General features: G+C 38.1%; 1 protein-coding gene across 1 annotated transcript in view; it reads right to left on the bottom strand.

Moving 5' to 3' along the window:
• The window catches only part of znf326 (zinc finger protein 326), a 39,924-nt gene that overhangs the window by 15,085 nt on the left and 7,549 nt on the right, over positions 1-17,290 (bottom strand). The window contains exons 3-8 of the mRNA XM_067989907.1: positions 11,719-11,800; positions 8,768-9,209; positions 3,060-3,228; positions 2,191-2,246; positions 1,682-1,784; positions 1,481-1,595 (exon numbers count right to left, since the gene is read on the bottom strand). Of these exons, the coding sequence (XP_067846008.1) occupies positions 1,481-1,595; positions 1,682-1,784; positions 2,191-2,246; positions 3,060-3,228; positions 8,768-9,209; positions 11,719-11,800 (967 nt within the window). The remainder of the gene's footprint in view (positions 1-1,480; positions 1,596-1,681; positions 1,785-2,190; positions 2,247-3,059; positions 3,229-8,767; positions 9,210-11,718; positions 11,801-17,290) is intronic.

Genomic DNA, 17,290 nt, shown 5'->3' with positions numbered 1-17,290 from the left:
CTATGTCCTCTGGTTCTTGACCCTTCCGCCAATGGGAACAGTTTCTCTCTTTCTACCCTGTCTAGACCCTTCCTGTATTTCAATACCTCTATCAAATCTCCTCGCAACCGTCTCTGTTCCAAGGATAACAACCCCAGCTTCTCCAGTCTATCCACGTTTAGTCACTCATCCCTGGAATCATTCTAATAAATCTCTTCTGCATTCTCTCTACGGCCTTCACATCTTTCTTAAAGTGCGGTGCCCAGAACTGGACACAATACTCCAGTTGAGGCCGAACCAGTATTTTATGATGGTTCATCATGACTTCCTTGCTTTTGTACTCGATGCCTCCATTTATAAAGCCCAGGATCCCATATGCTTTTTTAACCACTTTCTCAACCTGCCCTGCCACCTTCAACAATTTGTATACATATACCCCCAGATCTCTCTGTTCCTGTACCGCTTTTAGAATTGTGCCCTTTAGTTTGTATTGCCTCTCCTCATTCTTCCTACCGAAAGGTATCACCTCGCATTTTGCTGTATTAAATTTCATCTGCCACATGTCCGCCTGTCTATATCCTCTTGAAGTCTATCACTATCCTCCTCACTATTCACTACAGTTCCAAGTTTTGTGTCATCTGCAAATTTGGAAAGTGTGCCCTGTACACCCAAGTCCAAGTCATTAACATAGATCAAGAAAAGCAGTGGTCCTAGTACAGAGTCCTGGGGAACACCACTGTACACCTCCCTCCAGTCTGAAAAACAACCGTTCACCACTACTCTCTGTTTCCTGTAACTTAGCCAATTCTGTAACCATGCTGCTGCTGCCCCTTTTATTCCATGGGCTTCAATCTTGATGACAAGCCTATTATGCGGCACTTTATCAAACGCCTTTTGAAAGTCCATATACACCATCAACTGCATTGCCCTCATCTATCCTCTCTGTTACCTCATCAAAAAACTCTATCAAGTTAGTTAAACATGATTTGCCTTTAACAAATCCATGCTGGCTTTCCCTAATCAATCTACACTTGTCCAAGTGACTGATAATTCTGTCTCAGATTATCGTTTCTAAAAGCTTCCCCAAAACAGAGGTTAAAATAACCGTCTTGTAGTTGCTGGGTTTATCCGTACATCTTTTTGAACAAAGGTGTAACATCCGCAATTTTCTAGTCCTCTGGTACCACTCCCGTATTTAAGGATGCAATACCCTTCAAAGAAACTTCAACAAAACGCTCTTGCCTATCCAGGTGACTAATTTGTGCCAGATTACAGTAAGTTTGCAGGTGTATTTTCAATCAGAACTGGATTTACAAAGTACCACAATTTGACATCTCCTTTACCCTTTTTCATCTGTTTGGCAATATTTCTATAAACTGGACTTCCTAATCCATGTGCATTTAAAAAAAAACTTAATACAATGTAGTAACATAATTTGTGGCATTTAGCTTGCTAAAGATTGGCTTTGATGGTAAGTGGGCTCCATTGCATTTACACTTACCGGTAATCCTCCCCATATTTTTCAGTATTCTTCTCACGTCTACGCCGTTGCTTCTCTCTTCTTGCCTCAAGTTTTTTTTTCTCCTCTTCATCTTCGTTGTCAGTTTTCTTTTTACCTTGATTGGGATATTTTGTTATTTAAAAAAAGTACGATTGAAAATTAAGTAACACCACACTTTAGGAAGAAACTTAATTTACCTACCTTCATTTTTGTCAAAGCATTCATATGCATCTGGTTCATATGCATCTTTAGTAAAATCTTCATCCTTCACTTCTTGATCCTGAACCACATTTGTTGCAGTGTTCTGAAAGGGAACAGAAATAAAACATTAAAATATTGATAATAGTTATAAAGTTTGTAAAACTGCACTCTAACTTCATGGAGAATTTTATACGTTACGATAAGGGCATCATTGTCAGGGAATGGAGTGCTTCTGATTTTTGGCAGAGTGCCACTCCAACCAATCTCAGGTAAAACATACCATGAATTAGGTGTATTCTCCACAACCTCGCCCAATAATGTACTTTAACCGAACCTCCATAGGACACTCCTTACAGCATTGTTTTCAAATTTTCACTTCATGCAATAGGTACCTTTGTGGCCTCTTTTGAGCATGACTACCTATTTAGTACCAGATCATAGACACTTCAAAAGACACGTTTTTTTCAGTTTAACCACAAGTAAATATCTAGATTCAATTAGTCTATTACCTGAGCCTTTGATGCCTTAGTCCCGGCACTGCTTGCCTGGGTAGCCGCCTTGGCCACTGAAATAAGTTCAAAAGGATAATATATCAACTTGCTTTCATTACACGGGTCTTGCATATCAAAAACAAACAATTATAATATGTACACATTTATGAATATAGAGACTGCAACAAAGCAATGCCTGAACATTCAAAATTTCAATTATGAACAATTGGCATGATATAGTACATACATCTCAAGTTAGTCCAAAAATAGCATATTTTTCCAGACATTGATACTATGTAGCACCCTCCATTACACTCACACTTAGGAATTAAACTTCATGCATTCAGACATGATCTTGGAGATACTTACTGAAGTGACTTGTGTCAATAAAAAAAAAATCAATGCTCTTACTGCATTTATTACACTATGGCCCTCTTCATAATACAGAGTAAAAGACCTGCATGTTTCAGTTTTTAGAATAAGGGCACCATGCATCTCAACTGCTAAGTATTATTTAAATTAATTTTTATTTGCTTTGGCACATCCCAAATCAACTCAATAACACGGTGGCTGCCCTGTAGCTATCTGATCCCCAGCATACAGATTAGAGTCAGTTTGGAGGTGGACAGGAATGTCCCACCTTCATCGAAAATGCAACCTTGTCAGTGTAACTGAGAGAGCTACTCAAAAAGTAATTAAAAAAAGATTTTTAATTGACTATATCTACTCTCAGTAAGGTACAGAAGCTAAACCTTTTTAATTAATTAGCATCAACAAATTTACTATTAATTCTGCCCAGTAACAGGACTACTCTATCAAATTAGTTCCTTGAGTTGGTAACATTGAGACAAGTGTTCTGCATAATAAAGCAATGCATGAGTACTTACCAGCTGCTTTTAGAGCTTTTTCAGCAGCTGCCAGTTTCTGTTTCTTTACTGCAGCTTTGTTGGCTTGTGCCCCTTTCCTTTTCATGCCTCTTCCAGCATTTGATGCAAACCCACCTCTGTTGTATGACAGACTACTCCCAACTCTTGAGAACAAATCTAAGTCTGGCAGCTGTAATGTATTTTAAAACCAAGCACAAACGTCATTACATTGGCCACAAACATACCTAAATTTTCTTATATTCTGCAAGTCAGTCTAGCCAAAATATCTAAATCTAACTATAATCTGTGAAAATCTACAACCCTGAACCTAAGAAAACGAAGTCACTTCTCAAAAAGCAAGCATGCATTGAATCAATTGTGAGCCATGTGTTTGTAAACTTTGCTTCAGTGACGAAATTTGTGGAAATAAATTTCACTCTATAATTTTAATTCACTATGTTTGGGATATTAAGAAAAAATTCTTAATTGCTTACCGTTGGCATTATTTAATCTTTTAAGATTCACCTACCTTCCTGCCCCCTATAATTGGTTTTTAGTGCTCTCAGATATACTGTAGAAATTTTCAGGTTATTTCCCTCTTCACATACTTTAGATATTCTTACAATTTCCTGTTTATTTATTCCTCTCTCTTCCCCATCCCCCCCTTTAAAATTACAATGCACAGATCTTAGCTGTACATTGAAACTGTAAGCGCTAACCACATTCCCACATGTCCAAACAATTATTCAGATTTTTAATCTATATTTGGAGATCAAGTGTTTAAAATGCCTGAAACTGGGTCTGAAGTGTAGTCATTAGACAGGTTTCACGTAATTATTTGGCGATGACTGGAACAGCTCCATGGCACCACGTCATTCAAAACCATAGTCAGGGATTCTAAATCAAGCCTTTAGTACAACACAATCGCTACAGGATCTCACTCTGTCCTATGATGACATTTTTAATTCAGGAAAGAAGGCATCTGATAACAAAGATGGGTTTTGGAAGTCATTCATTCATGATATGAAAGAAGCAGAAAGGTATATAAGAACTAATGCACAGAATATTAAAAATCTAATAAGTCAAAATGTACTCAAAATCATCTTTGCATTTGAAAGGGAATGCTAAAATGCAAAAAGGATCTTAGATTAGTGGACTACTTCTGAGTAACTATAGCATTTGAAAATAGTTCTTCACAAAACAAGAACTTCACTTTTTTCTCAACTGCAGCACATGACCTGCAACTAACGAAAAGATTCTAAATAGGGACAATCAAGCAGAAATTCTGGAAAAAGTCCAACTACCCCACAACTATAATTTTAGTAACTTTTTCAAAAAAATGCAACAAAAAATGTACCACCCTACAAATTTATAAGTATGCTTGGTGCTACTGCATTTTGACTTCACACTGTTAGGTTCAGACCACTTTCCATTTTTTGGAAAAGATAAATCCCATTATCTTTGGTTTCCCCAGGTCACATTTCAGCTGGTGACAGGCAACCGTTGGAGCAGTTCCAGCTGTGTGCAACCAGGCACAGGGGAAATGACTTTCCCCACTCAGCCTCAGGAGATACACAGCCTGGGGAGAGAAAGTGAGGAAAAACAAGACAGTATATCTTTCATTTTATTCTTATTTGAAAAGCTAGTATTTTTTACATTTTATCAGTGTCTGTTTATAAATGCTTGGTCATGTGGGATGGCACACAGTTCCAAGTATGCTAATTTAGAATGTGAATCATGGCAGATGAAGAAGCCATGTGCAAAATTACTCAAATCTCTTTAATTCAAATAAGTGGATTTCTGCACCCAGGTCTAAATTTTTGGTGTCCTGAACTACTAAAGTTTTGTCAGACTGCATTAATTCAGCATTTTATCCTTAAATTAATTTGCAAACATTGATAACACTGGCTGAATTAGGTCAGTTATGCATTATTTACGTATCTGACAAGATTATCCCTTGATGCAAAAGGACCATTCTGCTACTGTCAAGAAATAGGGAACAAATAAATCCTAAAAGCACCCATTCTAGAGCATATGGCCTATGCAGAGCATATTTTAAATATCACTAGATGTTTCTAGCATGCTTTGTAACTAAATACATTAGTGGCATATCAATACTGCTATTTTTGTTCTGACATTCTTCAAGAGAATAAAAACAAACTTGAACTTACTGCTGTATTCCCATTTGCTGGTAAAAAGCATAATGGCAGCTGTGACGTTAAAAGATTATGAACAAATTCTTTCACCCAGCCAGTGTTGTGTCATCAGAAAATGAAATGATGCTTAATGCTGCAAATGTATCTTTCTACAGCTTTCCAGTCTTGTTAGATTCAGTTTGGTTGGCCAATGACTGACACGGGCCTCGTGTACCACATCTGGGTCTTCTGTTACTCGAGGGCGCTTGGATCCAGTGGCTGTAGCACTCACGTGCGATGCACTCGAAATAGAAAACTATTTTTTTGCAGAAGCAGTTTTCAGAGGAGCAGGGCCAGCGCTTAGGGGAGGAGTTCGGTGTTTGCACGAGACTGGCATTTTCTGCTGAAGCAGAAAGTAGCAGCATGAAGAAAAATGCACCAAACAAGCAGCTGAGTAAAACTTGTTGGTTTGGTTATGGATTAAGGTTGTGATGATTTTACCTCCAAAAGTCTATTGCTGATAATGGTAAAATACTCTAACTTTTGAGACGTCAAGCGCTGTTCAATTGAATTCTTTATGGGGAGGGAAATTAAACCTGTCGCAGAATTTTAAAATATTCTGTTTAAAAAATGTAACCTTTTCATGGTACAAACTGCTACTCTCCTGACCCAGTATGATGTAAAAGTTCAAAAAGTCTTTGAAATAGAGGGAAGGGAAGAAAAAAAAGGATGGCATCACACAGGGTATACCATGTAAGTGTTTAATTGTTGGTGCTGAGTTGAAAAGTATCCAAACATCAAGGAAGCTGCCCTTCATCTGATTTCTGTATTCAGTTCAGTATCTGCAAATGTGTTTTTTACACCATAACATGTAAAAAGCAAAGTACAGATCTGTCCTATCTAATGCTCATTGTTCTACGCACAAAAGAGTAGAAACCAGATTTGCAATTGAGAAATAAAGCTTTTAAGTTGTATTGATTAGTATGCCTAACTGTGGAATGCCATCAGATTCTCACTATAACTACAACAAAAATATATGACTGAGCTTAACAACTATTACTACTAGCAGTAATGTTTAATTATTTTATCAAAAATTACTGAATTTTGTTCAATTCTTATTGTTAGTGGCTGGGATTCTTGTACTTTTTGGCAACTAACCACCTTTAATTAAAAATATGACAACTGGAATTTTGTTGTAACAATTTAACTCGACTACAAAAAAAGTTTTAATTTTAATGTATGGCACATTATGGAGTATGATGGGACTTCAGGCTTGTGGTTCTCAACAGAACCTCTGCAGAGCAGACGGCAGCAGAAAGCCACTTTCTCCAAACTGGAATGTAAAAGGCCTCGAACAATTGTGATTCTCTTGTCAGAAAAAAGTTGTCTTTTTGCAATTCTTAAGCTTTGAATGAGGTCCTTGTGAAATCTGTTCAAGCATTATGGCAATCACTAGGCTTTGAATGGTTAGGAATTAGAATTTGGAGCCTGGTTGGTGCACTGGATGACCACATTATGCTTTCATCTTTAGAATCTAGGTTCAAAATGAACAGAGAGTAGTGGGATGAAAGTCTCTGCTCGCTGCTGGCTATAAAGAATCTATGTGAATTTAGTTTAGACAGACTCAGCTAAGTACCTAGTGAAACAGCCCTCAAAATAAACTGTCAATAATCTGGCAATCTCACTTGAATATATTATAAGAATGGCTGAGTGAGAGAAGTGGAAAAGTTCTCACTGGTACAATATGGGGTGCTCTTATGAAGATGAATATACAGTATTTTGAAACTATTTACCATGTGGCAAATGTTTCAGCAAAACACTACATGGCTGAAATGATTCCAATGATGCATAACTTAGTCAACTTGCTAGCCGAATATTATGCACTGCATTCCCATGCTATAGCTAGACTTACTGGTCATTCATAGTAGCAAAAAATTTGACCGAACTTTAATAGCTCATATTAACTCAGATTTTGGCACTAGATGTAGCTACGATGCTGGTGATTAGTACAATGTACAGTAGTTACAAAGCACACTTTAATAGATCTAGTAATAGTAAAAGGGCACTGCATGAATGACCTGACATTTTAACCACTTAATTTTATCAAATATGGATACTATTAGAAAACCTCCCACAGTACAGTAAAATCTTGTATTTAAATAATGTAGGACACTTCCAAAAATCAAACATGTGCATTTTATTTTTAGTTGAAAGGGTCCTGCAGAAATGAGTTTCATCAAATAAAGAACTGCTACATCTAAGCATCAATAATTATGTACGAGCCCAAATTGTTCATATTAATTATACAAATGCACAAAGCAACAAATATTCATGGCATATTGTGCATACACCTCGGAGAAATCTAAACATAATAAACAGTTAAACTGTTCTTGGCAACGTGTTTATGTTATCTCCTAAAGCTAGAGACCCTAATTGTTTGTTCTAGAGAAAATTGTTCTTTGCAAAATCCAATTTGCTATCAGCACAAATGGATATAAAATGTAAGTTTACAACTTCCGGAAAAAATTGTTACATCAACTTCATTCAATTGTTCATTCAAGTTCAGTTATTTAAAATAAGTGAACAGCCTCTCTTCTTCACTGTCATAATCCCCTATCCTCTCCCTACCAGAAAATAGCTTTGTACTCTCAAAACTAAATTTATCAATCTAATAATTTATGAATGATGCAAGAAAAGGGGTCTCTGCTCATTCTGACTGTCACCATAAATCACACCTTATGTTTTATCATGCACACAATGAGGACAAGTTTTACTTTTCCATAAGAGTTTAGTTAAGCAGTGGGTTGGAGCGCAGCTCCAGCAATGCTGCTTCAGGACTTGGAACAGAGGGGAGACCTTAAAAAAAAAATGGGTATGGACACACCAGATTGCCTAATCTGAGCAAGGTCCTCCCGAACAAATCAGGCCTGGTGTTAAAACTAAAATGGCACTGGGCCTTTTTTTGTGAGCTCAGACATTTAATACGTCTTAAAAATTGTGCTGAATCCAGCACAATTTCCAAAGCTGCCTGACCAACAACGGCAAATGGATGCAAGAGCCGAAAACAACCACTACGTCCACCTGCAACCATATCTTCCGTTTCTCCTACGAGAATGCTGGCGAATTGGCAGAGCATCACTTAGACTGCCTCACATATGAAAGCTCCTGCATCAAAGGCATTTTCAGACTTTAACAGATAAGTTTGGGTGGAAATTTCAACACAACCCAATGTTATGAAAAGATGCTTTACTTTTAAACACTGAAAATCCCTACAGTGGAGATTGCATTCCAAACTTAAATCCAAAATTTGAGAGGTTTCGGGAAGGAAAAAATATTTTGTGCAAGAATGAATATTAACTCACATAGTTTTACTGTTTTAAAATGGGGTCCAAAATTAACACCTACAGTTAACAAAAATTTGCACTTGATTTTCAAACATTGTATTAACTATACTACCAATCAACTGTTTTAGCTCATATGGAACATTTATTTTCCCTCACTAGCAAAATAATGCTAGTGACCAGAAAAAGTTAATTTTGTACCCTTTAAAAAAAGGTGTGCAAGGGAATAGAATCTCAAAGATTCTGTACTTACTTCTCTGCCTCGACCTCTGCCTCCTCCTTGTCCTCCCAGAATCGAAAGGGATCCGCCTCCATACTCGTTGCCAGCATAAGCAAGCATTCCCCTCCCCCGAGAGCCTACAGATGAAGGCTTCGAAAGGAGTGAAGAAAAGCTGCTGTAGGAAGTGTAACTTCCTCTTCCTGTATCCGAATCAGCCCACACCCTAGGCATTGAACTTGAATGTGTGTAGGTGTCATCCCAGTTAGACCTGCCATTATCATATAACCGGCTCTGGCTTCTACCTTCATAAGGGTCAAGGTATTGATCACCGAAATTCCTGTAGGAGCTCTCGGATCGATCAGGATAGCTATCCCCAAAGCGACTTCGTCCTGGTTCATGTAAATCGTAGCCAGATCTATACAGATCACGGCCATCCAGAGCAGACCTGGAGTCATGCGACTCATAAGGTCCAAACCTGGAAAAATTGCACAGTAAGGAAACCGGTAAAGTTACCAGTGACATACAATAAAAACCAGAACAAAACACTGTTTACCTGCTAAAAAGGGTTCAAATATTCATGCCCTTTTTCGTAGGTATATATTCTTGTTCACGTATGTATAAATTATATATAGCATTATTAGTTAAAATATTGTTAAATGTGCTATGAAAATAAGTTTTCAAACTCAACAAAAGGTAGCATTTTATCATACATGATTTTCAGGAAAAGGGCTTGCAAACAATTAAAAAAGACATGCTGATACAGGTCTAAGATTTACAACAGTTCTTTTATGTTGCATTTTTCCTGCATATGTAGAAGTCCTTTTGAAAGCATTAGTCAATATACAATTACTGCAGTCAGTATTAAATGTAGACTACTTCATAGAAGTTGCTACTTTCCTGTATTTTTTAATAAATGAGCGTGAAAACTTATTTACAGTAATAAATTTAAAGCATTTCACTAAAATGTTAAAACCTACCTAGAATATGAAAGCATAGTCACAGTTAGCAACAATCATAAGCAGCTAACCTTTATAGTTCTGTCTGAACTACTTATGCAAAATTATGCAAATATTTGTGTTAACAAAATTTAGTCTTTAAAAATTACATTCTTTGAACAAATGAGTATTTTTCTTTTTATGCAACAGTAGCAATATTAACCCAATTAGTTTTCGTATCCATGGCTATTTAGCATGGAGATTTCCAACAGCCTTGCCTCTGAACAGGGTTGTGAATGGTATAGTTTTTGTAGTCTCTGAAATTATCAGTACGCTTACATGCAGTGGATATGTAGACATATCTTTCAAGAGTTAATGGCCAGACATTCCAGATCTGCTCTGTGACATTTCATCAGATTTGTGGTCATAATCTTTTCAACTGTACCTGTAGTGCACTTAAGCACGCACTGCATCTGCAGTATCTTCTGAACATCCATAGGCACACTCATGCTCTGAGAAGCCCACTTCAGTCCTGGTTTCACAGCAACTTCAATTATGACCGTATGAAATTTTTTCTGAACTATTAGTCAGCTTTAAAAGTAAAGTTTACAAATCCCTTCACATATAAGCGTATAGAACAATTACATCGATCCTACATGTAACTACTAATACTACTGGCTATTGTAGCCATAAGGTATTGGAATTGGGTACCGAAAATTCAGATGGGGTTCAAGTGTGTATGAACCCACAGTGAAACATGTGGATGTGGTAGGGCATATCAAAGCTCTCTCAAGTCAAAGCGCAATGCAGAGATCACCCTACAATGCCCTGACACAGCATGCCTCAATTCCAGCCTTAGAAGAGTAGAGTGTAACACTTCTATTTCCACACTTTCTCTCTTTGGTATCTGAATGATTTTAATAAATTAGTGTGATATTTTCAGGGTACTTCTGCAGTGTGGCTTTGTGTCCACTGGGAACTGGATTAAAAACAAGCCAACTGAGTTTTGGCTTAAGATGTAAACAGCCATCAGGGAAAGGAGACCATCGCCTCCTCTGTCTGAGCTACGTTTGAACCTAGTTATTTCCACTGTACTTCCAAATCCTCAAGTGTTTAGACATTTTAAATTGCAATCTTCATTAAGGATCAAGCAAATTCAATTTGAGAGAAGTACTTTCACATGGTCATTTTAAATTCCCCATCCCCCTAGAAAACTTTTTTGGTAAATTTTTGTGCTCATTAGGTGAGAAACATCGGTGCTGGGGAATGGAAAGCTTTTTCAACTTTCTGATGAAAATATTAATGATACGTCAGATTTTTTTTAAAAATCAAAGACCATCGCAAAAGGACTTGCCCTCTTTAAGGAACTCTGCTTAACATCTCAGCATCCTCAGAACAGCCAATGTATTAACGTTACCAGAGATGAGTAAGTATTTTCTTACAATGGCCCATTAAGCCTAGAAATTATATAGCATTTTTCTTAATTCATTGCAAATTTTTTCCTTATTTACAGAATATTACACAGTTTGGGCACTTTACAACTTACTATCATTGTTGTGTTTGCCCCTCCCCCATAGGTTTTATCTCATTTTAAACATAAAAATCTTTTACTTCAAAATGTACCCTCACTTTTGGTAGCCCTGGCTTTTAAATGCCTGTGACCTGCTTCTGTTGGGGTTCAATCTAAAAAAAAAACAATCACTCTAAAGCCCAATAGGAGAGTGAAATAATTAAATTGTAGCTTCTCTTTTTGGCTATTCTGCTAAAATGCGACGATAGTTTCAAAAAGTCTAATTAGCAACTTCTAGTGGTATAATCAACTACTGCAATAGAAAGCAGGCCAACACAATTTGCTGTAGAAATTAAAAAATCATAACTGGGCAGAATTATTTCAAGACAACCTGCTTGGTTGTGTTAAGGTTATCGGAGTTCTGGTTTGGATCTAAAATCTGTAATTAGTTTAATATTTTCTCCTTAACTTTGAATTAAAAATGTGAAGCATGACTCTAAAGATAGACAGTAATAAGTGACTAATCTTGCTTCACCTACCTCTCACTCCTACTAGGGTAAGTTTCCAGGAAAGACCTAGAGCTCCCATAAGAGCTACGGTCATAGTCACCACTCATCATACCTTTAATAAAAAAAAAGTTAATCTTTTCAACTGAGCTCTCATTAAAATGAATATTTACATTTAACAGTTAACTAATGAAATATTTAAGACTATCAATCATTTGTAGCATTCAAAAATAAATGGCTGAGCAAGTAGAGATATATGCTTGGCATCAAGGCAAAAGGGAGACAAAAATGCAACTGTGTGCATGCAACTAACTGACAGGGAGAACTAGAATGGCTGAATGAACATTTCTCATTTCCATTTTCTTTGTATTAAAGCATAAATATTCAGCTTCACTCCCCCATCTCACTAGCTCGGAGGGTAAATATAGAACGTGATGCGGTACTTGGTCATACAAACAAGTGTGGACCCAGGTTCAACACCTGGGGGATGATTTTAGGAGGCAAATGTGGGTGCATTGGGGTCAGGGGTTCCGAAAATCGCGCAAATCCCGTTCGGGTTCGGAAGCTGGCTCCAACCCGCCGGCTTCTGAGTTCCCCAGGGACCTACCTGCGTGCGCACGGGCAACCCGAAACCTGAAGTCCTGCTGGCAATTAAAGCCTGCGGGATGACAGCTAAAGAGCCAAATGTACCTCATTGAGGTACTCAAGGCACTTTACCTATGACAGAGTAAGTGATTAAAAAGATTTTTTTAAACTTACCTGGGCGGCTTGCCCATCGCTTCTGATTCACGCCTGGCAAAACCAGGCGTGAAGGGTCGGATCAGGGAACAAGAAACTAAATAAATTAAATTAAAAAAGCATGCAATGAAGTGAAAACACTGAATGCACCTACCTTTGAAACCTGCTCCGACGTCTCCCGCTCCGATGTCCCCCCGATCTCCCCCCTCCCCCACCCTGGTCTTCCAGCCCAGCGTCAGATAATGTTTGACTCTCTCTCGCGTTGCAGCTCCTGATGGCAGCCAGGCTGTCAATCGGGCTAGCTGCCGGGCGCGAAACCCGGAGAGGACTTTAACCATTATCAATCAACGTCGAGTCAGAAACGGTAAGTTTGGTCCATGTGGGTTTGCCACGTGCCCAATCACGCCCCCCCCCCCTGCTGCCAACCCGCCTCCTGCTAATATCGGGGCCCTGTTCTTTGCTGAGTTGGTGGATCTCAGCTAGAACTAGAGTGTGGGGGTGGGGGTGGGGGGGGGAGCAGATATGGACGAGGAAAAAGGCCATGGTTTTTCCTACTGATTGCTGTTCAGCAATGTCCACTAATGTGTGTAGATACTGATTGAGGATAATAAGGCAATGAACTGTGCTGGCCCATAGTTGAAGCGTTCACCAACATTCACTCTTCAGGCTCACTCGTGAAGAACAGGCAACATACAACAGGGACCATGCATTACCTAGAAAATAAGCAAAATCTGACTAACAGCATCACAGCCTTAAAAAAGCTGACGAATGAAAAGAAAGGCCCTAAATATCAATCTATGACATGCAGTTACACTGAAATTGCAGTGGGGCATTTGCTCTCTACAATTTAAACTGCAGGTATTTCCAACATTCTATCATTTGTACAGTGGAAGACTGGCAAAAATTGCAAGAATCTTCCCTCATTTGTTGCACAGAAATTGCCGACTACTGTGGATGTATATTGGCACTTAATATTGCTGAATCTGATTGTTAAATTGCTTATATAGTTGCCAGTGACAATCATTTCTCCCTTTACTTTAGAGATTTTTTTTCTCCCTCTTCACTTCCTCAGTTAAGGCTATCATTATTCTCCTCCCTCCCTCCCTCCCTCCCACCCACCAATCAGCCACCCTCCCCCTCCTCCAAGTTCATAACAGCACTCTTCTCTCCCTCCTTTAGTTCACACTGGCACCCTTTTCTCTTTCCCTGCTTTCAAACAATACCCTTCTCCTGTTCATACTGGCAGTTTTCTTCCCTCCCCAGTTCCTACCCAATGCAACTGCTGTACACTGTGAGCAGAAATTCCCAATCTTGCATAATGATCATGAGAATGTTCTTACACAGCATGCAGCAACATGATTTAGATGTTCAAAAGCGCTAACTGACCAAGTGAAACAAGGAAAATTTGCACATATGTGGGACCAACATTTTATTATTAAAAAAAAGCATTTTGGAAACTCTCCTGACAAATCTACCTTTAGAAGAAAGGAATTGGGAATGACTACATTTTATGAGCCTAACACAGCGATGGTTTTCTCAATGAATTTATCAAATTTCAACCGACTACTCTTTAGCGTAAGATTTTTGGATCACTTACATGGCAAATACCAAAAATGAGTGTGATCAACCCCTGGGCTGCTCAGTACACAAGATCAAATTTTAACCATTTACACAATAGAACCAACAGCTTAATATATTTACTTCATTATGAACAGGAATTAAAGAAATATCCTACCCTGTAAACAGCAACTTCTTTCACCATATTGCATGCTAAACTCGATCGCTGTTTTTATAATATATAATTAAATATTTCAGTCGATTATGGAAAACCATTGGTTTTTACGACAGACCAGTCTGCCTAATTGCTCTTTCGCCTTAATTTCAAACTCTGGTGAGCTCGATTACATGGTCACGGTTCAAATTTCCTATTCTTATTTTAGACCACATACACGTCTGCTTCCCCCCCAAATCATGTCCAGTTTTCCCTTAATGGATGCATTTCTTGAGTCAAGCCAATTGCAACTGAAATTTACAAGACTTGACATCAATATTCTCCATGGCGAATATTTTTCTCCCTTCAAAACCCTACAGCAACAAGAACTAGACCTTTTGATTTTTATCAAAAATTCACCCACTCAAGCAGTCACAAATAATTGTACTCAACAGATTTAATCACAAATTACTGCTTAAGCTATTCATTTCAGGAAATCCATTTGCTGCTAAGGAGGGAGTTGGGGATTTACAGATATATGTCCTCCAATTGAAAAACATATAGTAATTAAGACAGAGACTACTGTAGTCAGAAAATAGGGAATCAATGCTTCAGGACAAACTTCAAAGTTTCACATCTTCACAAGATATGATAATCATGAGGAATCCCAGGGAGATTTCAAGATATTAAATTCATTTTTCAGCCGTCTGCTAAGAGATGTGCCCAAACTCCCGAGTTGATACTTGATTGTGCTGCAGATCTAGGTTGGATTTTTCACCTGCCCATAATAAATTTAAATTTTGCTTGCAAAACTGTTAGCATTCAAAAATTCTGTACAGCAGCCCTAACAGCAGTAAGCAAATATCAATTTTCACAAGATTAGCATTGATTTTAACTTTTGGCGGTGGTGGAAAACAGGCAGTAGTGGATCAGCCGCCCATTATAAACCCTGCCTGATTGACTTAAATGGAAAGGTAAATCGGTCAGCTTGTATAACGGGTGGCCGAAACTTTACCCCCAGTTTGCCACGGCCATCTAGTTAAAGTCTGCCCTACTCATGTGTTTTCACTTTTGTGTTTTATTTTTATATAAATCAGTATTAGATCAAACCTTTTTGGGACAAGCCAATTTTAATCCGACCTGTAATCTTTCAGTTTGCCTTTCACGGTTCTCCATAAACACATTGGTAAAGAAGATTATTCTCTGATTGATGATACACACAAACCCAAACCTTTTGTGATATCTGTGACACCATTCAGATCAGGTTTTGCAAGCACACATGCAGGTGCAGCAAGTAGTTAGGAAGGCAAATGGTATGTTGGCCTTCATTGAGAGAGGATTTGAGTACAGGAGCAAAAATGTCTTACTGCAGTTATACAGGTCCTTGGTGAGACCACACCTGGAGTATCGTGTGCAGTTTTGGTCTCCTTACCCAAGAAAGGATATACTTGCCATAGAGGGAGTGCAGCGAAGGTTCACTAGACTGATTCCTGGGATGGTGGGACTGTCGTATGAGGAGAGATTGGGTCGACTCAGCCTGTATTCACTCGAGTTTAGAAGAACGAGAGGGGATCTCATTGTAACATATAAAATTCTGATAGGGCTAGACAGACTGGATGCAGGGAGAATGTTTCCCCTGGCTGGGAGATCCAGAACGAGGGGTCACAGACTGAGGGGTAGGACATGTAGGTCTGAGATGAGGAGAAATTTCTTCACTCAGAGGGTGGTGAATCTGTGGAATTCTCTACCACAGAAGGCTGTGGAGGCCAAGTCACTGAATATATTTAAGAAGGAGTTAGATAGATTTCTAGACACAAAAGGCATCAAGGGGAGAGAGTGGGAATATGGTATTGAGATAGATGATCAGCCATGATTATATTGAATGGCAGAGCAGGCTTGAAGGGCCGAATGGCCTACCCTTGCTCCTGCTCCTATTTTCTATGTTTTGCTTTGGAAGGTTAAATTCACTTATTAAACCATTTGCTGTCTTAACCAGATTTTGTAAATTGCAAACAAAATGTAACACAAATACACTTCAGACTTAATGTGCAACGCACCACAGAAACTATGCTACAAGGCTCAACTTCTTGTTTGACTTCATTATCACTACTCTACTGGCAACCTCATTAGCAGATTTTCCATTGAATTGTATTAATCAGATTCAAGCTGATGTTGTATTAGCAATTCAAATTAAATTACTTTGCAATTGCTCTGTAGAGCAAACTGCTAAAGTATCTTGAGCCCTGTAGTATATTTAAAAATTTGGCACAGAAAGTGCAAATTATTTAACAAGATACAGCTACTAGCATCACGAATAATGAGTGTAAAACTGTTTGTTTTATAAACAAAAAAAGACCAATTTAGAGGTGGGAACTCTAAATCGAAGTCATTAGGATTGTTTTTAAATACTGATATGTTTAAGTTTTGCAGCATGAAGGTTTCTTGCAAATATGTGAAGAACTAGCTGCAATTCTGGCAGGTGAGAAACCACTTACCATATGCAGACATTATGTCCACTGGAAGATGCTAACTTTACTTATCAGGAACTTACAAGGAAAATTACCCAATATTTCTACTTTGCATAGGAAAACATTTCAAATTGGATAGTCATGGTAGAAATATTATTTATATCGAGTATACCAATGATTAAAAATACTCATCACTGGAGACTGGGATTTTGTCATTCTGAACTTGAATTGTGGCTGCAGAGAACATTTTGAGCTGTATAACCCCAAAGTGAAGTCTACAGGAGTCAATGGTAGTCGCAGTGGCAGGAGCAATTTGGTGTACTGAATTGTGTACTAGTGCCAACACACTAAATAAGCCTAATGACAACGGTGCAATGGTAAACTGGGGCAATTTCGCATGTAATTGAATTTTCCGAAATAAAGAACCCAATTAGTTCAAATTTTCTTAAAATACTGTTTCAAAAAATCACAACAAAGTTGGCTTACTATTGTGTGAAAACTGCAGATCATTCTTAAATTGCTTCCAACCATACTAAACTTAATATAAGGAACATTAATGAAGTTTTTATTTCAGATTTCTAGTATCAGCAGTATTTTGCTTTTGTACTAATAAACATAAGATGGCTGGTGTATCACTCAAAATGGTAGTGACAAATGAAGTCAGATTGTTTTCCAGTTCCCTCGGTGC

This window comes from Heptranchias perlo, chromosome 9 (genome assembly GCF_035084215.1).
Source record: "Heptranchias perlo isolate sHepPer1 chromosome 9, sHepPer1.hap1, whole genome shotgun sequence".
In the NCBI taxonomy this organism is placed as follows: Eukaryota; Metazoa; Chordata; class Chondrichthyes; order Hexanchiformes; family Hexanchidae; genus Heptranchias; species Heptranchias perlo.
The sequence above is the reverse complement of the archived record's forward strand: the minus strand, read 5'-3'. Positions and strand labels throughout refer to the sequence as shown.